This window comes from Natator depressus, chromosome 1 (assembly GCF_965152275.1).
Source record: "Natator depressus isolate rNatDep1 chromosome 1, rNatDep2.hap1, whole genome shotgun sequence".
Classification (NCBI taxonomy): Eukaryota; Metazoa; Chordata; order Testudines; family Cheloniidae; genus Natator; species Natator depressus.
In genome coordinates, this window is record NC_134234.1 from 133,880,132 (window position 1) to 133,904,173 (window position 24,042).

Consider the following 24,042-nt stretch of genomic DNA (forward strand, 5'->3'; position numbering starts at 1 on the left):
CCACATTTTATGATGGTTCATGCAGCATATTTGTTGCAATTTCTACCTCTACTACTGCAGTAAAAGAGTGGTCAGATTTTTCAGAAAGTCAGGGAAAACTACGTTTGAACAGGCATTTATCACAGTTGCATGCAACATAGGTATATGCATAAAGAACTGAAGAGTCACTTTTTTGATTGCAGTTAACTAACTTGCGCAAGTAATTATGCACTCAAAGTGAGATGTGCAAATGTATAGGCATTTTTGACCTTTGGAAAATGAAGCCTTCGATATAACTCAGTTGTCATTTTAATGTCACACTTGCCAGAAAATAAAATGCTTCAAAAATTAAAAATTACCTAATTGACTTAATTTAATATTAGCTTTTTGAAAAGTGTATTAAATAATACAGTTGAAAATTTACTCTTTGTTCAATACAAACGTGCTATTCCCTTTCTTGGCTGAAAAAACTCTACATTTATAGGCAATATGTTTTAATTATTAAAATGCAATATAAATTACACCAAAAGCCTCTTCACTTTTCACCCACACTTCCTCCTGGGTGATCCCACACTTCCTCCTGGGTGGTCCAGACATATTCTTTTGCTTTCTTCATAACTATCAGCTTTAAATTCAAAATTTCAGAGACAGCTTTGAAATCCTGTCTCAAAAACATTGTGTTTCTGTTCCTAAACCATGAGGAAGCTGTGGGCAAGAATTTTAAGTTTTAGTTTATTTTTTAAGTGTACTAATGGAAAAACTATTTGGAACTTTTTAAAGGTTTTTAATATATCATCTGTATTGAAGACTCCTCATGCAATCTTGAGTCAGTTACTTTCTCTCTATGCCTTGGTTTCTCATCTGTAAAAATGGGACAGTAATACTTGTCTAGCTTCCAAGGGTGTTGTGAAGCTTGATTCACTGATATTTGAAGGACTTTGTGGCCCTCAGGGGGAATGCGCTATAGAAATTTAAAGATTTACTATTTTTTAAAATAATCCTGCATAAACTACTCTCAAAGAGTTTTGTAGTCCCTACTCTGAGTCTCTAAATCCGTAGTTCCTAAACTTCTTCTGTTGTGCTCCTCCTTACCTGTAATGGAACCTGTCCAGGCCCCCTGGGAGCAGGGCTGCAGCCAGGAGTGGAGCTAGAGCCAGGGCCAGTGCAGGGAGCCGAGGCTGGAGCTGCGATCCAAAGCTGCAGCTGGGGCTGAGGGCAGAGTGGGGTGGCGCTCCCTCCCTACCCCACATGAGGGCAGGCTTGGGCCCCCCTGTATGTCCCTGAACATTCTTCCGTGCCCCCCTAGGGAGGCACGCCCCACAGTCTGGAGACTACTGCTCTAATGCCAACTCCAAGCATCACGACTGTTTAAGGCCCAAATTTACTTATCACCTGGGTTGAGCATTACAAAATGTACAATCTACAACCATGAAGTTGAGTTTAGAACACAAATACCTAAATAGCTCATTCTGCAAAGTTTGGATCCCTCTGAGCTTTCCCCAAGTGCAAAGAGAAGATGGGTCTCAGTGCACAATTCTGAGTACCTCTCTCTTTGTGGGGTATGAAAAGTTTAACTGGGCAAAAACATTGTGGTGCAACAGCATAAGAGTCAAACAGCCAGATCAAAGATCTTCGCTAATGTGAAGAAAATATTAAAGGCAGTTACTATTCTTACTTTGGATAGCAGGGTGACGGCAGCAGTACTGTACTCACCATTCCACTGATGCATCGGCCACAGGCTGTTGTTTTGAACTCACCATGTAGCTCCTTCACAGCACTTGTTGTATAAAAGCCTTCCGCCAAAAGGATTATTCCATATAAGAAAAAAAATGATGCAATGCCATAGATTACATACTGCATTAGCTGTATGCTAAAATGGAAGAGGAAATAAAAGTTAGTCAGACTTGAAGTCACATTAAACCAAAGCGGTCTTACCTGATTATATTAAGGATGAGCAAATTCATTCTGCCAAATATCTATTCAAATATTGTGGATCTGTTTAAAGAATTGGGTCGGGGTGTGTGTCCCAGCCTTGCCATGCTCATTTTACTGGATGTGGAAACTGACATGGGAAACTGATGTGCACCAGAGGGACAACGGTCTAGGGCCTGCCTGGGAGTCAAGAGATTTGGGTTTTAATCTTGCTTCTTACACTGACTGGGTGTATGACTTTAGGATAGTCATGATTTTTGAGCCTCAGTTCCATGCCTGCAAAATGGAGATATTTCTATACTTCATAGAGCGTTGTGACCCTTAACTAAATGTTTGCGCTGTGGTATATATGTAGGAGCAAAATGCTTGAAGTGGCAAAGGCTTGAAGAGAATTAGGATATTCTGGCCACCTAGCTCTGTGCTCACTCCTAAGGGCCATGTTGCCTGTAAGGAGACAGCATCATCAGCTCCAAAATTCACACCCTTCTTACACCCCCTACCCAAATACATCTACATACATATTTTACAGTGCATGAAAATGATGTGATATTTTCCTGAAAACATGCATATGAGCATCGCTGTTAAAATTAACAAACCGTTCAGTGCAGGAGTGAGTCCATAGTTTCAAAGCAAAGGTACAAGAATATCAAGTATGATTAAAAATACAAGCCAGGAGTGCTAACCTACTAAAAAATATCTGCAGGTAATTTTAAACCCCTCCAACTAAATTTATCTATTTCCATTAACTCTTGGCGTTTCTCCTTAGGCTTCCACACAGCCTGCGTCCATAGTAATTCAAGTACCAATTGCTCATTTCCCTGATACAGTGCCACTGTAACCATGGTTGCTGATGTTGGGTTGATGATAGGTACTTGGTCACAACAGCTCTCTCCCATGTGCTGCTGTCAAGAGTTCTTGCAAAGCTTGCTCCCTATGTTTGAATTTCCTCCTCAGTTAAACAAATGAACCCCGTTACTTTGCCCACACGGCTTTGTTACACTCTCAGTTGCTGAATCTCAGCTAGTGATGCTACATGCCATTGCCATACAAGCTACGGTTCTGCTGCATTTGTAGAGCCCTGCAAATGTGTGGATCATGGATCAAATGCGGATACATGTATATAGCATGCATACAATACTAGCACCTTGTCAAAGGGTTTTTAGATACCATTAGATAAGCTCCTGACCTAGGGTAAATGGTCACCAGACAATCAAGGGCTGGGTGAACAAGATTGGAGGAGAAAAGCTTTATTTCTCGATAAATGGGATCCAGAAGTAGCTCATAAAATGAAGTACAGGCAGAGCTGTCAAGAAGAGGGGGAAAGACGACAGGGAAATTTCGAGAGTCCATGTGCCCTAAAGTAAAAAATGACCAGGGGAGCATACCAGGATCCTACCCAACACACCTCTTAATCCCCCTACACCAATGGCCTCGTGCTGTGGGCTAGAAGAAATGGCTTGGCAGAAGAGGGCAGCTAAGCATAGTTACAAGGGCTCTTCCTGCCCACTTCCAACAGCTGAGTATGAAGTGCTCCCATCCCTTGCTAACACAGGACATGATCCCACTGCTAGTAGGATTCTCCAGCCTCAAATCAAAGCTCTTGGGCATTCTGTGCACAGTAGTGCACTTCCCGCCTCACAGTCTGCTCCTGTCCTATTATGGATCATGGGTCTTGGAGCATTGCTCATGTAGTTGAAATTCTACATGGCTCAGTCCTGCACTGTGCCTCTGACTGGTGCAGCTCTATAGCATGTGCAGAATGAAAGAGCATCACAGGTGTCCCAAAACAGCTGGCTGACTCACTTCACAGGAGTGACCGTCACTCTTGTTTGCATACAATTTGCCTTCCCCATAATCAGTTACTAGAGATGATGCACATAGCTCTGCACCAGTGATGATTTGGTTCCTACATTCTGCTCCTTTACGTTTTTAGGGCCCTCCCATCAGCTGGAAACAGCTGACATTTTGTATTTGATTCAGATCCAGCTGTTACAGAGGAGACAAACTGTGTTCTCATTAGGACTTTACACCTGTTCTTCCTGTTTTGTCTAACAAAAGAAGTCATTCAGGCTGAAATTATATGCTGAATCTTTGTGCATGGAAGCGATAACACTAGACATTTTGCCCTGTGTGTATATTATTTAGAGAAAAGAGCCTAAGCCTCTGAGTTTGCCATCTCTAATTTCAGTTGTGTTTGTTTATGCGGTGTTTTGCTGGAATTCTTCCATGAAGTAATGGAAGAGGGGCATACTTACACTTCACTCAGCAAAGCATGGTCACTGGAGTTTGTGGAGAAGTGTTGTTCAAGGATAGATACGGTTCCAGTGAGAGCCACATGACCACAGCCACAAAACAATGCTACCCCAGAAAAGCAGAGAATGGTTGCCACAAGTGAAGCATATGGAACTCCTCCCAGGCACTTAATGCAACATTCAAAGCAACCTAAGCAGAAAAGATGAAACAAAGGAAACATTATTAAGCACAACAGCAAATTATGAGGAGAAGAACATTCACTTTTCATTTAGTACAACCAGTGGGGGCTGGCTCAAATTTAAAAAAAAAAATTGGCAAAGTGATATGTGGAAAGCTAACAGATGATGCAAGATGACGACAATTCCTGCTCTAGAGCAATGACCTTCAGCTTTGTCTGTGTGAACTCAAAACACACAAGTGGAAATGGGTTGAATTCTCATGTCTTTGCAAGATCAAGAAAAGGTCATTGATGAGTTAGAGCATCAACCGAAAAACAAAAATCCATTTAGCTAAGTGAGTCCCTCTGATCTGACCTCTCTCAGATAATACACTGCATTTAAAAACTATTTGTGACAACAATAGGAAGCGTCAGTTACACTACTGCCATGCTCTTTAAGCATGTCAAGGAAGTGAATACATAACATGGGGAAGCATTTGGGAAAGATAAAATGTATTTTATACTTCTACTGAATGAAGGAGTTCTATGCTCCATGGTCTTCAAAATCCAGCTACTGCACACTTTGTCTAAGGTTTGTCTGTGTTTTTATGAAAGGTTAATATATGTCCTGAAAACAAAATGATATAAAAACTATTTTATAAACCAGTTTAGCTACCTAAAAGCCAATGGGGCTGAGAAGTGGCAAAAAGGAGAATATTTGGAATAAGAGAATCAGTTTTAAAAGGACAAAATATATATTTAAATAGAAAGAGGAAATATCAAAGTGAATGTTTGGCAAATAAATTAAGACTGACGTTTCCTTTTCAAAAGGAATATTGAGGTCTAAACTGTACTATTCAGAAAGCATAGTTTTGTCTCCAATTTAAAAGAAAAATACTGGATGTTCTGTCTCAGCTGGATGAAGGCTACAGTTATACCAACTCAGGATCAGATACATTGTGATAAGGTAAATGCAGTTGCAACTATCGGATTCCTCCTGATGGCACTGCCTGAAAATCCATTTGCTTGCAAGACTGAGTAATGTGAATTGGAAACAAACAGAGCCATGTGTGTTATAATGGTAATGGCAATCTATACCAGTCCATTGCTTCAGGCTGAGAGCATTACACTGGCTAAGCATTCATCATTAGTGTATGTTTCATACAATTGTGCAAAGAATAAACCATTAGGATATTACTCAGTGGAACTACCAGTGTTGAATGTAACCGAAACAGCCTGTTTCTTCCAATATATGGTACAAAATGAATCATTAACCATTTAAAATTTATGGAGACAATTGGGTGGTGCCTACATCATAACTTCTGTCTCAAACTCCAAGAAAAGATCAGCAGATCTAGGCCTACTAAAGAAAGTAGGGGTTTTTTTTCTAACATCCCGATCTTCCAAGTAACAAATGAGTTTTGCAACAGGCTCGTCCAGGGGGCATTAGGAAATAATGTGCGTACAATGACAGAAAACCCTCTAATCGTTTTATCAATGTAAGACTCTTTGTTTTAAAGATCTCTTACCAAATGCCCCTGTCATGCTTAAACAGCTATTGCTACTTAGATGTCTTATGAAATGCCACTTCAGTAAATGCATACAAGATTTAATTATATAGAAGCCAGCTGGGGAAGCTTTTACAGTCAAGTCCACAGCTGGAATCCATTCAGTAAGGAACTCTCTTCGTGCTTCGAATGCCACAAAACAAATACAGACAGCTTGATGTACTGCTTAGCCTGATGGAATGGCGGGAAGGAAAGGAAGCATAAAGAAAGCTCAATGGGAAGAAATATAACAACCACAAAAAGAAAAGGCGGACTTGTGGCACCTTAGAGACTAACAAATTTATCTGAGCATAAGCTTTTGTGAAAGCTTATGCACAAATAAATTTGTTAGTTAGTCTCTCAGGTGCCACAAGTCCGCCTTTTCTTTTTGAGGATACAGACTAACATGGCTGCTACTCTGAAACATAACAACCACAGTACATCTCATATCACTGAGGTCCAAAGCTAAAGCAAACTTCAGAATGACAGATCTTGCAGGGTGATATGGCAAATTTGCAAAGCAAGTCCTTTTCATTGTCCAAACAGCATTCTTGGGTGTTTAACTGCAGAATCCAGCCCCTCTCATTTTATCATTCTAGCTCTGCATAAGTCTGATTTCTCCTCTTAACCTGTTGCTATTATAAAATCTTCTTTCATGCTGGAGGGTAGGATGTCTGGCCTCCTTCAGAGTCAATATCAAAGCTGCTCTGTGGGTCAAAAGGCAAATAGTTCTGAAGAATAACTTGGCAAAACCCTTAAATCCACATAGAACCTGGGCTAAAGGTTACTCCCAAATCTAGGTCATTCCAGTAGACTGGGCACCCCATGCTGTGCAGCCTAGTTTGCCACGCAGTAATAAATACACTGGACTTGAGGGGTGATCTCTTTTGATCGCTCATTCAGGCAGATCACACCATTTCATCAATAGCCCCTTGTATTCAAACTGCCAGCAGTGGGTGCCCCAAAACTTTCAAATTCTTGTCTACAGTAGATAACAGTGTTTATGGCTCAGGCCTCCTACAGCACTCTACTCCACAAGAGAAAAGGCAGCACCGTCCTTCTGGTGGCCTTCACCGTGTCAAGGGCAGATCACTGCCAAGATCCCACTTGATCAAATCCGTAAAGCTACAGTGCCGTTTCGAGTCAGACATTAGACAAAACAGAGCCCCAGCAACCACCAACCCTTTAACTCTAGGCCAACTGGATAACTGGGATACATACTCTCTTTGGTTCTTGGGCAAACAGACACCTCCAGCCCTAGCTTTAAACAAGGAAACACCGTCTATGGCATATTTCCATGCTAGACATGGCAGTATGCGCGCCTGTACACACATGTTCAGTCAAGAACTTTTACAATGGAGTTTATACACAGCTGTTCCTACCAAAGGGTATCAGCTTTGCAGAATACACACCACCTGTTTGAGGCGTTAGACTGCCAGACCGCGCCAAATCCTCATTTTAATATGACTCAGTTAAAGAATGTTTGCGATGTTGCCGTAACACACAAAGAATGTACTTTTTGGAGACCCTACATTCACATCAATGAAATCTGACAGTATGAGGTTTTTTTCTATTTTGTTTTTTACACCCTTGACTACCAAAATACAACCTGGAGAAGCCTTTCAAAACCAGATACAGTAAAAGCTGTGTTCTCCATCACTTTATCAACCAGAAAGCTCTATTAACTGGCATTTCCGATATCTCCCAATACAAATCTTCAGTCTAGTAACTGGGATGAATATACTGCCCAGGGGGGTATTGCAATTGCACATTCTGCACTCTACTTTTATGCAAAACAGGCAGAAGACAAGTAAGCAAGCTGATATCAGGGATTTATTCAAAAAAGCAGCTTCCAGGGTGTGTCATAGGGTTAGTACAGGAGATCAGCCCAATCTCCTACACCTTCTACATCTACAGTGATAACTGATGTTGATAATGATGACCCTGAGGCACTGCAAGATCCTGAAGAGCCTTCGGAATCAAAGAAGGGTTAAATTATGTTCAGTATCTTTTTAGCGTTAAGTGTATTTTTAGTGAACTGGGTGTATGCCATGTGCTGCCCATAGTGATATGTAGTGTCATAAAAAACTATTGTATAGAAAATTTTACCTGTATACACCGAAGTGCTTCAAGAAACCAACTATTCTGCAGTGCAGTACTACTACTGGACTGGTGAGTACCTGTATACTATTTTATACTTTATTCATTTTATTGTATTCTAATTCTTTGAAAATTGGTATTCCATTGGAAAGTGTAACTCTTAGTTAACTGGAATTTTTGACTAACCGGCACCCCCCATTCCCCCAACATGCCGGATAACAAAGCTTTTACTGTACTACTATTAGTTCAGACAAAATTAAGGATTTTTTTCTTACCTTTCTAGCCTAGTATTGGAGTATATTTCCATTAAACATGGAGGTCCAGAACTTCAGCTGGTCTACAGAGCTATAATCAGGTTAAGGCAGCTGAGAATCTGGCCTGGAGAATTTGAACTTTCTAGATGCAGTTTGCCTTGTGCTCTGCTATATTTCTGAATCAGTAGGCAGCAAGTTACCATACAACTGAAAAGCAGTGGAAACTTTGTAAATAAATATGAAATAAGCAGAGTAAGTTGATAACAGATTCTGCTGCTGAAGCTGCGTATCCTGTAAACAATATTGTAGTATTTAGTATGATTTGGGAAGTTTATTAAAAACTTTTTAATAAAAAATCTGTTTGGCACAAATTCTGCTCTGTCTTTACTTTGCACACAGATAATACTATGCAATTTTTAGCACTCTATAACCCCAGCAAATCAGCAGTGTAAAACAGTTTAAATATAAACCATGCATTACAAATACACATCAATGCATCTGGCTTTCAATGGCCATTTTGTCTAAAACATCACTAGAATCTTTTGTGCAGCTCAGCAGAATAAAAACATTTTTTGTCCTCAGGCTTGGGAGCAGAAGTTGCCATGGAGGCAGGTTAATAACAGCCCAGTGATTTGCCCAGAGCTGCTTGTGATCCTGGCTACAGATTTAACACACTCTCAGAAGGAGGCCAGCTAAAACAAGGACTGAGATTATTCTCTAGGGAATGAATGCTATTAAACACACACACACAACTCACCCTGAATATTTCTAACTAAGGGACAAAAATAAATAGAGGTGAAAGAACAGGAACCAACTATTCTTTTGTAGTCTCTTGGAAAAATATCTGTCACAGGAAACTGGTAAAGGATGAACCTATACATAAAAAGCCAGCCATGATACTGGTTGTTCATATAATTATTCTTTGAGCTGTGATGAGCAATATACCCATAAATAGCTAGGAGAGGAGACTATATACAGACCACTGAATATGTGCAGAGCTTTAGTCACACAATTCCCATTAATGCCAATGGCAGTTGCGTGGCCAAATCTCTTTCAGCACTGTGAAGGTCTACCCGATTTAAATCCAGAAAAGCAAGGAAATGCAGAATTAATGGGGAGGGACTTTCAGACAGCAATTCTCAGTCCGTAACACATCCTGCTGAGGTAAGTTTGGGGCAAGATTACAACGCTAAAAGGGACAATGGGGCCTGCCGTACAGTGGGCACAAAGGGGTGAGTTTACGACACACAGCGCTTACCCTTGTCCTAAGGACCTATTGAGGCTAACTCTTGAGCTGTCAGATTTCAGGGTTTTGATGAGTAAGACAGACACTGGCTTCTCAAAGTCAGACAGACAGAGACCAGAGTGATGTGAGCAGGATAATATCTGCTGGCCTGCTCCTTGGCCAGCCAACATCTCACCTGCAGGAAAGCAGTGCTTGTTTTCTGAAGTTCAAACTTCCTTCCAGGCTTTTCTAGCGCCGCAGCATAACTCAAGCATAAAGAAGTGATATCATAGCACACAAGTGTAAATAAGGAAACAAAAAGCCAGGAATGGAGAACAATCAGAAACGGGGATGGAAAATCTGAATTTCAGGGAACAATCAGTCAGGGAACCAATCTGCTGCCCTCTCTTGCAATTTTCTCTAACTCTTGTTACTTTCCAGTTTTTCCTCCCTTGCACACCTCATTCCTTCCCTCCACGTAGTTCTGCCCAGCTCTCCGGAAAGAGGAAGCACTAGGCACTATTTGCTCCCTCATTATGCTGCGTTGGGGGCTGCCAGCCATTTATATAACCCTGGCACAGGCTATAGCAATTCTAAACTCATGAAGTTTCACTTCCATGGATAACCATGCATAGGCAACAGAGGCTGGGATATCTACTGTGCTGAACACTGGGTTAAAAGGCAGACACTTAGCTACTTTTTCCACAAAACAGGGTGGGAAGGATCTGGGGGAGGGGGAGAAGCATTGGGTGACATTTTAAATTGTTACCTTATATACAATAATGTGTGAGAGTCTGTTCATTACAATGGAGTTACTCCCAATTCACATACCAATCTGAGAGGACAATCAGGCTATTCACATTTTTTTCTTATTTCCCCGGTATCTAGGTATCATCTGTTTTGACTGATGCCCAAACATGAAAAATGCCAACCGTGTCTCAGTCACTAAGGACCTCCACTAGAGTACAGAATCTGTGTTGGTGAAGGCAAGTGCCAATTTGATTTTTCACTATATGGCATGGTTTTGCAAATCTATACCCATAAAGGCTTTATTCACCCCGTGAAATGCATTTTATATCCCAAAGTGTGCAGGATAACTGGGGGGAGAGAGCTGCATGTGGTGCCATATCATAGACCAGGGGTGGCCAACCTGTGACTCCGGAGCCACATGTGGCTCTTCAGAAGTTAATATGCGGCTCCTTGTACAGGCACCGACTCCAGGGCTAGAGCTACAGGCACCAACTTTCCAATGTGCCGGAGGGCGCTCAGTGCTCAACCACCAGCTCTGCCACAGGCCCTGCTTCCACTCCAGCCCTTCCTGCCCCCTCCCCTGCGCCTGCCGTGCCCTCGCTCCTCCTCCCTCCCTCCCAGAGCCTCCTGCACGCCATGAAACAGCTGATAGGGAGGTGCGGGGAGGGAGGGGGAGGCGCTGATTGGCAGGGCTGCCAGTGGGTGGGAGGTGCTGGGAGCGGGGGGAGCTGATGGGGGCTGCTGATGTATTACTGTGGCTCTTTGGCAATGTACATTGATAAATTCTGGCTCCTTCTCAGGCTCAGGTTGGCCACCCCTGTCATAGACAAAATGAAATGTTCTTGACTCCTTTCCCAGCCATAAACATCCAGTCAGTAACCATCTGCATCTGATGTGATATTATCAGAAAAGCATATGCTGGAACATCTCCCAAAGCAGGGGTCAATAATCTGGGGGCAACAAGGGGATTGTGAGGGAAAATCTTTAACACCACAACGATACGTTGAAAGTGTGTGTTGAAAGTTTCTCCTCTGACCTTTTCTATTTGGGACAATCAGCACTTAGCCCTAGAATTGTAATTTTTAAAAATTACAAGCAAGCCTCTGTTAAGGCCTATGCTCCGTTCTTACCTTGTCCCGCTCAATTTCAATTGTGCGAACAAATGATAAAACTTACACTAAGCCAAAACTCTTGCTTAGGTACTACAGAAAAGGCGTGCGACTGAACTGCAGAAAAATAGGCTGAGTTAATGGTGAACTCAAATGTCGCTATTCATACGATTAATACTGAGCGTGTGCATAAATCTTTGCAGGACCGGGCCCTAATATTGCATGTTATAATAAGAAGAGCTTAGGCCCCTTTGTATTTTGAAAGAGCACTGCCCATGCACACCATTATAAACTATCTAAGGGTCCTGGTGCACTAAGGATTAACCTTCTGCTGCAGGTACTATATATTTCATATCAACATTTTCCTTTACACGTATGCTTATAAAAAGCTGCTATTGCAGCCTTTCTAGCTGCTACTTTTCAAGCTTAAAAGGAACCAACTCATAATAAGGACTAACTACTTTGGAGAACCAACACGGTTTAGTTCAGTGGTGTCCAACCTTCTCAGCCTGAGCATCAGACATATTATTTCAAGAAGGTCAAGGAGCCACAACAATACTTTGGGGAAGATTCTGCCCTGGCAGAGTGGTGTGTTAGAGGCAAATAGAGGACTCATAGTCCCTTGGAGACAATAGGTATAGGAACATAGGAATTGCCAGACTAGATCAGACTCAAGGTCCATCTAGTCCAGCATCCTGTCTCTGACTGTAGCCAGTACCAGATGCTTCAGAAGAAAGTGTAAGAACATTACAGTAGGCGGATGTAGAATAACCTGCCCTCCACGTATTTCTGATCCTGATCTCTTATAGTTAGACTTGTACATTAAATCTCGTGCTCCAGGGTTTTCCTGTCAAAACATTGATATCATTCATGATGGTAACTCTGGATATTCTTGGTATTCATATAAATATCCAGTCTCTTTTTGAAACTTGCTTAAGTTCCTGGCCTTAGTGACTTCTTGTGGCAATGAGTTCCAGAGCCTAATTACACATTATATGAAAAAGTATTTTGTTTATGTGTTTTGAGTTTGCCACCTTGCAATTTCATTGAACATTCTCACGCTCCTGTATAATGAGACCATGAGAACAGAAGTTTCTGGCTACTCTATCCTGCACTGGGGCTGGGACAGAGAATCAGGGAGTCATCACTGATTGTTGGTACTCAATATGAGTAAAGGGTGTCAGAATCTGACCCTTAGGTTGTAAGCTCCATGAGGCAGAAACCCATCATTTCTTATTTGTCTGTAAGCCCCCATGTACACCTCCAGAGCTGTGTAAATAACTACAATAGTAATAACAATCAACTGCTAGATATAAAAGAATACACATCTAGATTGAGAGTTAAGACCACTGACTTTTTTTTCTAAAGTATCTTAGCGAGGAACCTAGAGAAATTGGGCCTTCTGCATACTCTTAACAACAGGGGTCTTACAGCCCCATTGCTACTGAACAGGGGTAATTGTTTGTTTCATTGCAGAAAGCAACAAATCTGCATTGGAGACAAAAACAACGATCTGATTAAGTCAAGATTTTGCTCTGCCCTTCATTGCAATGCAGCATGGTGAAGAAGAGTCTACAAAGAGAGCACTTTTTTTGAACCACTGCTTTATCATCAGATTGCATTGGATTTATTCCAGAAATACTGTTTCTGATAGGGAAAAAGAATTCCCTCCACTGCAGGAATCACTCGATTAAATACTCTGGCCTGTATTATGCAGGGGTCAGACTGTCCCTGACCTAACGGTCCCCTTCTGGCCTTAAAAACCTATGAATCTATAGTGAAGACAAATGCACATTCTTCCAAATTAAATCAGTCTGATGCAGTTCCAGTTCTGTGAAATGGTCCTTCAGTTTATAAGTATTCAGAAGATGGCCTCTTTTAAGGCAATATGATCTATACAATATGAAACACGGATTCCACGTTTGTCACATGCATCAATTCTAAGCTGCTAATGATACATAAAACACCAAGCATAAAACTACTGTGACACATGAGACAATAGGACAAGAGCAGTTCTCTTGTTCCAGTTTGGTCAGCCTGAGATGAAGGTCCAACAACTTCATTTCTTGTCAACAGAAGAGACAGGAACTCTTTCCAGCCCATGAGACAATGCATTTCAAAGCAAGGCTGCACCACCTCTGAAGAGAAGGAAGTTGGTCAACTTGTGCTTTGAGAGAGGATTTACTTTGAACAGTCTTAACTGGGTCCATAAGGGTGGATATTTTCCCACTCATTTCTCTTACTATCGGTTATTTCTGAAAAATGCAACCTCCTATTAATCATTGCATCACTACAGCATTTTAAAAGATCTTTCTTGATAAAAGTAGTCTGAGCTCTGTTGCTATAACTTTGGCAGTAATTTCTCCTGCAGATTTGTTCCAGTACTTTGCAGCACAAATTTTTTCCAAGGACTCTTGTATGCAGAGGTGTTAATCTACATGCAGAATTCATTCATCTGAAATCACTCCACTGGCAAAAGTTATCAGTCTCAGTCCAACTCCGCACAAGGTTGCACACGAACAGCATACACAAAACCCAGTGTTTGCAATCAGTCTGCCATTTCATATTTTTTATTAAAATAGTCCCTCTTTCAAATCTCTCCCCTCACCCTGATCTCCACTCATCTCCTCATGCACACTAGTCATCTCTCAGTTTTAGGTCAGCCAAGCCAGCATCTTCTGTCTAGACAACTCTGAGCCAAAACGTGTAACAAATTAGACACAGGGCCAGACTTACAAAGGTATTTAGGCATCTAAAGAGGTAGACAGATACGCAGTGGGATTTACAAACGTGATCACGTGAGCTAGCACCTACCTCCCATTGGCTTCTTAGGGGCCTTTGTAAATCTCACCCTGCATGAACTAGAGTTTCCTGGGTTTTCTTGTGAAAAAAGGAGAACAACTATTTTTAACAATGTTTGTGTTTTAATCGAAGGTTAGTTTCTTACCTGTAAAATTTGACTTTTGAATCTTAGATCCCCCAGTCTGGAAGTGGTAACTTACCTCACAATGCATCAATGCCAGCAGTATCCAATAGCAGAATAAGACTTAATCACACTGGATCTCAACCACAGCTACCAACCGCTTCTCCAGTTGATGCTTCCTTAACTTCAAGGAAGTAAACAAAAACAGAGTCTCTCTCCCCAGTAAAAAGAAAAGGAGGACTTGTGGCACCTTAGAGACTAACAAACTTATTTGAGCATAAGCTTTCATGAGCTACAGCTCACTTCATTGGATGCATAAAGTGGAAAATACAGTGGAGAGATTTATATACACAGAGAACATGAAACAATGGGTGTTACCATACACACTGTAACGCGAGTGAGCAGGTAAGGCTTGAATAAAGACTGGGAGTGGATGGGTCATTACACAAAGTAAAACTATTTCCCCATGTTTATTCCCCCTCCTCCCCCTCCCCCACCCACTGTTCCTCAGACGTTCTTGTCAACTGCTGGAAACGGCCCACCTTGATTATCACTACAAAAGTTCCCCCTCCCCCCCGCTCTCCTGCTGGTAACAGCTCACCTTACCTGATCACTCTCATTACAGCGTGTATGGTAACACCCATTGTTTCATGTTCTCTGTGTATATAAATCTCCCCACTGTATTTTCCACTTAATGCAGCCGATGAAGTGAGCTGTAGCTCACGAAAGCTTATGCTCAAAAAATGTTAGTCTCTAAGGTGCCACAAGTCCTCCTTTTCTTTTTGCGGATACAGACTAACACAGCTGGCTACTCTGAAATCTCCCCCGTAACAATCCTACTTAAATATAATTTTTTTAAAAGGGGGGGGGGCACGGCGAGGAGAGAGATTTTTCAGACCAGTGGATCTGAGATGCAGAAGCCAAATCCAGCTTTTCAGTATCAATCTGGAACTAAGGGGTCTTTAGAGAAATAGCTTATCTAAATACAGAATAAGAGGAAAATGAACCACCACTATAAAGACCTTTGGCCGGTCGTAGCACCAGCACAGGTGAAGGTGTGTGCATGGGCAGATGCTTTGCAAATTTCCCCCTGCTCATGAGACAGCTTGTATCCTTATGGAACGATCTTAAATCCTGATGGGAGGGTGCACCTTCTTGTGCCTTTATGCCTATTTAAAGTAGGCCCAAAAAAGCCCAATATTTTTAGGAAGAAATCTAGGAAGAGAAAAACAACCATAAAACAAACAAAAACCCAATTCATCTGGAAGAATTTCCACAAGAATGTTCATTTTAAAACAAGGGTGCCAATCTCTAAACAAAGAGTTTTAAAGAAAGACGGACAATAAAGTAGCATTTAATTGATTAAAGATCCAAGCAGATAGTTGCTTATGTAGAGATCTAGTGAAAGCAGCAAAATATCAAAAGGAAAACAAAAAGTTTGCTCTCCTAACACCACCTATTACTGACACTGAAAGAGGAGATAAGGAAGGTTGCCCTAGGAAGAAACTGTACATGTTAGAGTTGGGAGTGTTTTCCAGTGTACTATTCAGTGCAATCCAAAACAAGAGATTCCTGTACCAGCTCTGAAATGAAAAACATCCATTGTTCTGATTATGTTCCTCTTTCAAGGGAAGTAGCAGCATTTCATTGTGACTAAATAATCATTAGCACAGAGATTGGTATCCTTGTTCCAGCCTTTTTCAGCGTAGTTGGTCTGTTACTATTCTCAGTTTTCTATTGCACAGCACATCTGGAGAGATTCAGGTTTCTTTACATCAGAGCAATCAGAAACTGAGTTTCCCACATTAAAATGTCATTTTCAGCCTCTGGTTTGTTCAGGTTACGCCCAGGACCTCTTGCACCTTCAACTCTTCATTGAAAAGCCCCAGAAACGTCCTAGCACTCCCAAACTCAACGCTTACGTTTGTATTTTAGCAAGCCTCCTAATTCAACCAGTGTCCATGGACAGACCTCAGCTTCTGGATGGCATTGATCGTTGGTTCTTGAAGCGGATTTCCTTTAACGATGTAGTCTGACAGCTACCAGTGTAATAAGGATTTTGCTCTGAAGTAGTTGAGTAAAGATTTACAGAATCTTTTGGCTACTTCTTCTAAAGTATAGACAAATGACCTGTAGGTGCATTAGCTTCGTAAAAGATGGCTAAGATAAGCATTGAACTTGTGAATCATGATCTTTGCCTCTAATATTCTTCAACGTTTGATCTGAAAAAACATCCAGATGAAAAAATCTCTCTGATGGAAACAAGGCCTTCTTGAAATTTAGTACCAGTATAAAACAGATTGATCACATTTGTAATGAACGCTGGGCTTGTGACAAAGAAAAGGAGCTTTTAGTAGCCACATCATCTGTAGAACACAGAGATCACCACATCTCAGAGACTTTGCAATCACAAACAAATGTCTTGAGCCACTTCAGATCTAGAACTAGACAGAACTTGCCCACTTTCTGGTGCTATAAAGAACTACAGATAAATCTGTTGAAGTCTAGCTAAACGATTAATGCTCCATAATGTTTTTTAAATGATTCCGTACATAGAATTGTCACCTTGAACATAGCTAGAAGATATCTGTATGGATTTAGCCATTGGTTCCCCTTTGGGACTTTGGACAACAGTCCTCATCAGATATTCTTCTATATACCTGGCCATTCCGAATCCATTCTCTCTGAATCTGGGTAGCAGGCTCACAACTAAGACTCCAGCAAGAAAAAGGTCAGTCTGATGACTCTAAGACTCAGACATTAGCTGAAGTGGAGATCTGAAAAGGTACCTCAGAATATTGCCAGCCCATTGTATTTTAAATTCTGTTTGGGATGTTATGCAACGGTACTGTTTCTACTTTTAGGAAATATAATGAAGAGCCATTAACAATGCAAAGTATTATTACCAGTACCAAGTTCTCCCTCTACCCTCCATAGCTGAGCAGAACAGACCTGATCAACCAAATAATACATCTGACTAATTTCGCAATATTTTTGAATATACAATTTGACAATAAAAATATTCACCCATTTCTAGCATACAGACTAAGCCTACCATGGAAAGAGCATTTTAAGGTCTAAAGAACCAGGCCATCGGGTTATATAAGGGAAGGGGCTAAGTGGAAAACTTGGTGAATGTTCTCCAAATGTAGCGCTCAAATCTCTGAACTGGATTAAATAGATCAGCTTCATCCAGGGAAGATGCTGGCTGGGCAAAATAACCTTACATGTTGTTTGGCCTGAGACACTTCAAAGGTAATTTTCAAAAAGTGAGCTGAGTGCTCACCCTCTGAAAATCAGGCCTCCATTTTAGTGACTCAAGTTGGGCACCCAAAATCTGACACATGCAGAATCACTAATCACTTTGGAAAATCTTGGCCTTAGTCTTTCTTTAAAAGATGAGATACACACACACGCACACACACAGTTGTTGCTGGAAAATGAGCTATTAGGTGAAATACTGTTCAAAGAAGCACTTGATAGGAGACCCACTGCATTATGTATTGCTCTCTCTTTGGATATGGAAGCCAACTGATGGACTATAAATTATATCATCAGTTTCTTACTGGGTTTGCATACACAGCAATACTATCCTGCCTTGGCTGTGGACAGTTTTGAAATGATTGCTGGCAATACAGTTAACAAAAGGACATCGATAAATTGCAAGCTACTGCCTTTCCAACACTAACAGATTAAAATTAAAGTTTATTTCAAGCAATCATGAGAAAAATCAGACTCCTAACTGACTAAGAAACATAGAAAAACATTTTTGAAAAGGTTACAGCTACTGCAAATCATGTTTGTGCTACCATATTTGAACTCTCCATTTAGATTTCACCCCAACCCTTTATTTACCTTGAATCCCCAAAGGACTAATATTGCCTCTCAATGCTGGCACATGATGGTACTGGTGTGGCCTTGAACTCCTGTACATCCAGTGGTACCTGCCAATTTCCATTTCTGGTCTGGTGATCACTGCCAATTTTAGGTGGTAAAACGTCAGTGTCTCCAGCAAAAAAAAAAAATTTGTTCAATACTTTTATTCATTTCATTTTAAAATTAAGTGGAGAGTCCAGAAAAATATGCTGAGGTTTAATAACTGAAATATAACCTATTTATACCAACAAAGAGGAGGAAAATCAACAGAATATGCTGTTAAAGTTATGAGCTAAAGACCATTAGTGACACAAGAATGTTTAAAACTCCTCTAGGTTCTTGAATGAACATAAATACATATTAAAACATTCTAGTCTGTTGTGGTCTCTGATCATCAAAACTCACTTACCCTACACCAACCCCCTTCTCTTTTCTGGCAAGCAGTCCCTTCTCTAAGAGATAGGGCAGAAAGGGAAACAGAATTGTGGGAAACCAAATATCTATTTTTAAAGTATCCTAAACCCAACAGAATTAGATAATTACCACCAGATGTAGAGAGAGAGAGAGAGAGACAAACACAAATCTGTCCAGTGACGCAAAGTTAACTTCTTAAAACAAATAGATGAGAAAAGCTGCTCTCATCCTGGTGCAATTTTTGACCAGCTCTGTTGATTTCAGCAGCGTTACTCCAGTTTTACAATGAACGTGTGAGGAGAATTTGACCCATTACTGTTCTCTCCGCCCCGGACCTTTCTCAATTGTTGGGAAATTTCAGTAGTGTCGCATCATTTCCAGCCATATGTAATGGTCTGTAATTTGTTGGGAGAATACTTCAAAGCTTTACTGCTCCTGAGCATTATGGAAAGAGGCTATTGGCAAAACAACATCAAATTGCTTTTGGATCAACATTTTTTCACCTTGCCTGGTTATGAATTGCCAGGCTGCCAATTAGGGTGACCAGATGTCCTGATTTTATAGGGACAGTCCCAATTTTGGGGTCTTTTTCTTATATAGGTTCCTATTAACCCCCACCCCGTCCCGATTTTTCACGTTTGCTGTCTGGTCACCCTACTGTCAATGCAAGATGGATCATTTCTTAAAATACACTGGAAGTTCCACTTTGTAGTAGCTACATGAACAAGTAACTCTCATCTTTGTCCAAAATAAATCTTATTTAGCAGCATTTCAGCAGGTGGATGAGATATAGCTTAGGACATTACAAACAATTACTTTCCAAGTAGGTCAGAGAAGCAGGTTGCTAGAAAGATAAGGTACCACAAATTTCTAGTCTAAAAACAGAAGTATATGCTGTGATTCTCCTCTCACACTGTTTTTATACAGGTGTAACTCCACTAACTTCAGTACAGTTCCACGAATGTAAATGAGGAGTGAGAGAAGAATCTGGTCCTATGAGTCCAGTCATCTGTATCTAGGAAGATGGGAAACAAGAAATTATATACACATTGTATTAATGAATAATCTGTTGGTAGTATTACTACCTGATGCAAAAGAAAGAGTCCTTGGAAGCAATACAAGTTAACATCAGTGGATTCTTTAATGAATGCTTAGTAATTTATTTCCTCTTGATCATTTTCTTCTCTTTGTAATTTGTGCCAACAGCTTTATATATAGCCCATATTTTTCATGAAAGAAGTTATTCTGCTTTTTCATATATTCTGTTCTTCTACTTGGGGAAACCTTCCCCATTCCCCCTCCCCCCCCAAAAAAACCCAACCAAACAAACAAAAAAACCAAACAGAAGTTCGACAGCCTACATATTCAATTACTTTTCAAATGTTTTCTAGTGCATCCTCCGAAAATGATTATGTATCCAAAGGCGACTCCTGCAACGACTTCCTCTTCTCCTGTTGCTCATTCAGTAATGATCCTGTTTACACAATCACAATAGATGCCATAGTAATTGAATGCAATATCAAAAATAGAGAATGAGGGCAGAACGCACTTGCTGATACTGTATAGTACTATTCATTGTTTCTCATATAATTGCCTTCCTCAAACATGCAATGTTCAGTTATTATTGTTTGCCATTTCTCTAATGTACATAAAACCACTAGTTTTTTTTTTATTTTTAAAATAAAAGATTACTAATTACTTTTTGGAGAAGAAAATGATATAAAATTAGAATGTGGTTTAAGAGAAAGCATTTATCATCATAAAAGAGAACTTACATTCAAATACATACTCTTAAAACATTTAAGATGCCAGAATACTAATATAATACTAATATAAACTCATATAAATAAAAATAAATGGAAAGGCTTTTATCTTGTCAAACGTGAGGTCAGAGTTCTGGAGTTCCCTTACTCTACCACAGATGCCAGTTGGATCACTAATTCTTGCTGGAGAAACACTGAACCCTAAAATCATGAGCTGGCAGGTAAGTATAAGGACTGACTTTTAAACATCCTCTTAATTTATTTTTAATAGCAATGGTCAAAACTTTCCCTTTATTTTATTTTTTAATGAAAAGGCATTTTTGGAAACTAAAATGTTCCTGGAAATTTTGAAACTTTCTGGTTTTATGACAAAGCCTAAGAATTTGTAACTGAAATATTTCTAAACTTCTAGGAAAAAGTCCAAAATTTGTTATTTCTTTTCATCGAAAGTATTTTCATAAGAAATCCCACAGACTTTAGTGTGAGCAATGACGGCCTCCATAAATTATGGCAGAACTAGGCCTTAACTCTCCATGTTTTGTTCATGATTTAGTATATTAAATAGCACTGAATATTTATTTCAAAAGTATTTCAGTTCACTTTTAATGGAGAAAATTATAATTCAGTGGAAGTTGCACTTTTAGGATTACTTTAGGTTACTGTTTCGGTACAATGATTAGCTATAGCTGGATATCCTTTTTAGAATTTGATGTCATTTCTGAACATTTATTTACATAGTTTATGTATCATGTTGCACAAATAATAGCTACAGGTGCTCTAATTTACAATTCACACAACTATATACATCTATGGTAGTTACTGGGGTCAAACTCTACATTTCTTTGTTGTTTATACATCAGTGAAAGAACCATCTGTGGTCTTCTAATAAAAAATGCATGTGAGAGATGGGGTGGATGTGGGTGGGGGAGGGTTAAAATGGGCCATGTAGTCTTGATATGGAATAATTAATCACAGAAAATGTAATCTGATCGTTATTTCCTAAAGGAGATTATGAAGAGTCTCCTCAAGGGAAGTGGTGAAAACTCCATCCAACAATTAGCCAGTGACTATAATATTGGGAGCAAGACTAGCCAGGTAACGGGAAGGATTAAGGATTACTGTAGATGACATAGTTGGTCCTTTTCCACGTTTACTCTGATTCCATGACAATGCTCTATATGGTGCCATATCGTGCCTATTGTGCATGTACAGTGCAATCTGGAAATCTTTCTGGTTTTACCATATTCTGTATCCCATATGTCTAAGTCTTCCTTCACATGATCATTTGGGCAAACTACTGGGGATACACTCTTTTTAAGATATTCACTTTTTAGTCAGAAACCAAATCCTACTAATTAAAACCTGAATCACTAGGTTTGACACGTTATTATCCCTATCATATATAACGGCCAAGATTTTCTAGGCTAGACTCCAAAATGTTTCACTTCTAGATTTATAGTTAGGCACTTCTATTTAACTGACATTGTTCAGGAGGAATGAGCACCAGCAAATCCCACTGAAGTCAAAGAGAACTAGAGCAGCTCAGCACCTTTGAAATATGGATTTGGGAGCCTAACAATTGAGGCCTAGCTTTGAAAACTTTGGCTAATAAGTATAATTTGTATAAGAAGAAGATGGGTTATTGTGTTATTCAAACAACCTAAAAAGAAAAAGCATCTCTTCTTTGATGGGCTTCTGCACATTCCCACTTGTGGTGCCTTGATCCTACATGTGGGAATATGCAAAGGCTCATCTTGAAAAATTTAAATTACAGGTGAGTAATCTTCACTTCTTCTTCGAGTGAGCTTGGCATATTCCCATTTGTGGGATCAAGGTACCTGAGCCACAATCTTCATATCCATCAAGACACTAAATGCCTAATGTTTATACAATCAAGGGCTTCCCTCAAAATGAAATTAACCTTTAACATTAAGAAGTCAATTATACTTATTGTATGCAGTAGTATAGCCGTGTCAGTCCCAGGATATTAGAAGACAAAGGTGGGTGAGGTGATCTGTTATTGAACCAACTTCTATTGGTGAGAGAAACAAGATTTCACGCTTACACCACTCTGTAACAATAGGAACTTGATTTGTGTTAACACACCATAAATATTGAACAAGAAAAGACCCTAACCATTCATCTCCATTTATTGGATAAACAGAAGTTGGTCGAATAAAAGATACTACCTCACCCACCTTCTCTCTCTAATGATACTTAATTGTTTTGGTTTTAAACTATACATATTTTGCAAATTCACACTTTTTAAAAAGTTGGTCCAAAAACGTTATAAAAATTGACATGTAATTGTATTGTTTTAGGCTAATATATAATCATGAACAACAAAACTCTTTGTTTGAAATCTCTCACAACAATTCCTAATTATGAACTCCATTTTCACTGATTAAGTGCTCCCTTCTAACCTACAATCAACATGAATTTCCAGCACAACTGCTCAGATTTTTCCATCTCCTTTTATAATACGGCATATACAAGTGGAGCTTTTTATGCATTAGTCTAATACAATAAAACTATTTCTCTGGAGTTGCTTTTTACCAGACCTTCATGCCTAATTTATTATGGTTATTCACAGCAATTTTTTGGCACTTTTACAACTTAAGAGTAATATTTTTCACTGTTGCATGAAAAAAGCAAACTTCTTGTCTCTCTTAATATGTATCTGGATGTATTCTCCTCCACTGCTGATACAAAACGGCATTTCATTTTGCCCATTTATTCCAGCTCAGTGAATCTACCTACCTAGTCCTCACGTTTTGATTTAATTTAATGCCTACAAGATAAACTGTGTCATTTGTAATAATCTGTAAACCCTCATCTAAGTGCATTCAGTCTGTTCTGTAGCTCTGTAAAATATCTGCTCAACATTTACATGAGTTCTGCTCATGGTGTTTCTCTGATAAGAGCTGCGGATATGTAGACTAAGCAATACTCTGTGAACAAGGGCGTTGTTCAGCTTCCAATTAAAAAATCAGGGCAGCCGTCATTCTTGTCTATCTTGAGAGAAATAGCTCTGTGAAGGATGTTGCAAATCCAACAGCTGGACTATGTATCATTGCCTGAAGGGGGAATACTTTTATCATTTAATATGAACCCTGAATTAATTTACTTGCAATTTTCGAATGTATTCGTAACATAAGAAAGATGTAATTTGCACAGTCATTCCCAAATAACTAAATATTTTTAAACACCACTTTGGGGCAGATCCTCAGCTGGTGTAAATTGTTGTAGCTGCACTAAAGTCAATGGAACTATTGCTGTTTACACCAGCTAAGCATCTGCCGCATTATATTTACCATAGTTTGAGAAACCATGTGAATTGCACGTATGCCATAGCAAGTTGCATACATGTGTAGATACTGTAAGTAAACTACACCTTCACTTGTTGTCCTGCACTGTTATACAATGTTATTGTGCAACGTTTTCTACAGAGGCAAGGGTGGCTGAAGTATACTATTTGCTATACTGTCCTCTCTTACCTCACTGGGGTGCTGATTCTACATAAGTTAAAAGTTAATAAATGTTTGTATTGCTATTGTTTTTGTAAATGCACTTTGAGATCCTTTGATTTAAAAATCCATAGAAATTTAGACCATCATTAATAGTGAAAACGGACATTTTTCCTACTGTGTTATATCCACTTCAAATTAAACGTTTGTTTTCTCCACAGTTTGGGTGTATGCACATGATACTGTACATGAACTTGGAGATCTAAATGGAGATGAATGGTTAGGATCTTTTC

At 39.7% G+C, this 24,042-nt stretch overlaps 1 protein-coding gene across 12 annotated transcripts in view; it reads right to left on the bottom strand.

The window, feature by feature from the left end:
• Positions 1–24,042, bottom strand: part of GPM6B (glycoprotein M6B) — a 140,154-nt gene that overhangs the window by 11,211 nt on the left and 104,901 nt on the right. For 7 of the 12 annotated variants that reach the window (XM_074967048.1, XM_074967040.1, XM_074967076.1 and 4 more), the window contains exons 2-4: positions 18,085–18,204; positions 4,167–4,353; positions 1,693–1,849 (exon numbers count right to left, since the gene is read on the bottom strand). In XM_074967048.1, the coding sequence (XP_074823149.1) occupies positions 1,693–1,849; positions 4,167–4,353; positions 18,085–18,204 (464 nt within the window). Of the gene's footprint in view, positions 1–1,692; positions 1,850–4,166; positions 4,354–18,084; positions 18,205–19,462; positions 19,479–24,042 lie in introns of those variants that run through there. The other 5 variants (XM_074967126.1, XM_074967118.1, XM_074967135.1 and 2 more) reach the window with 2 other exon arrangements.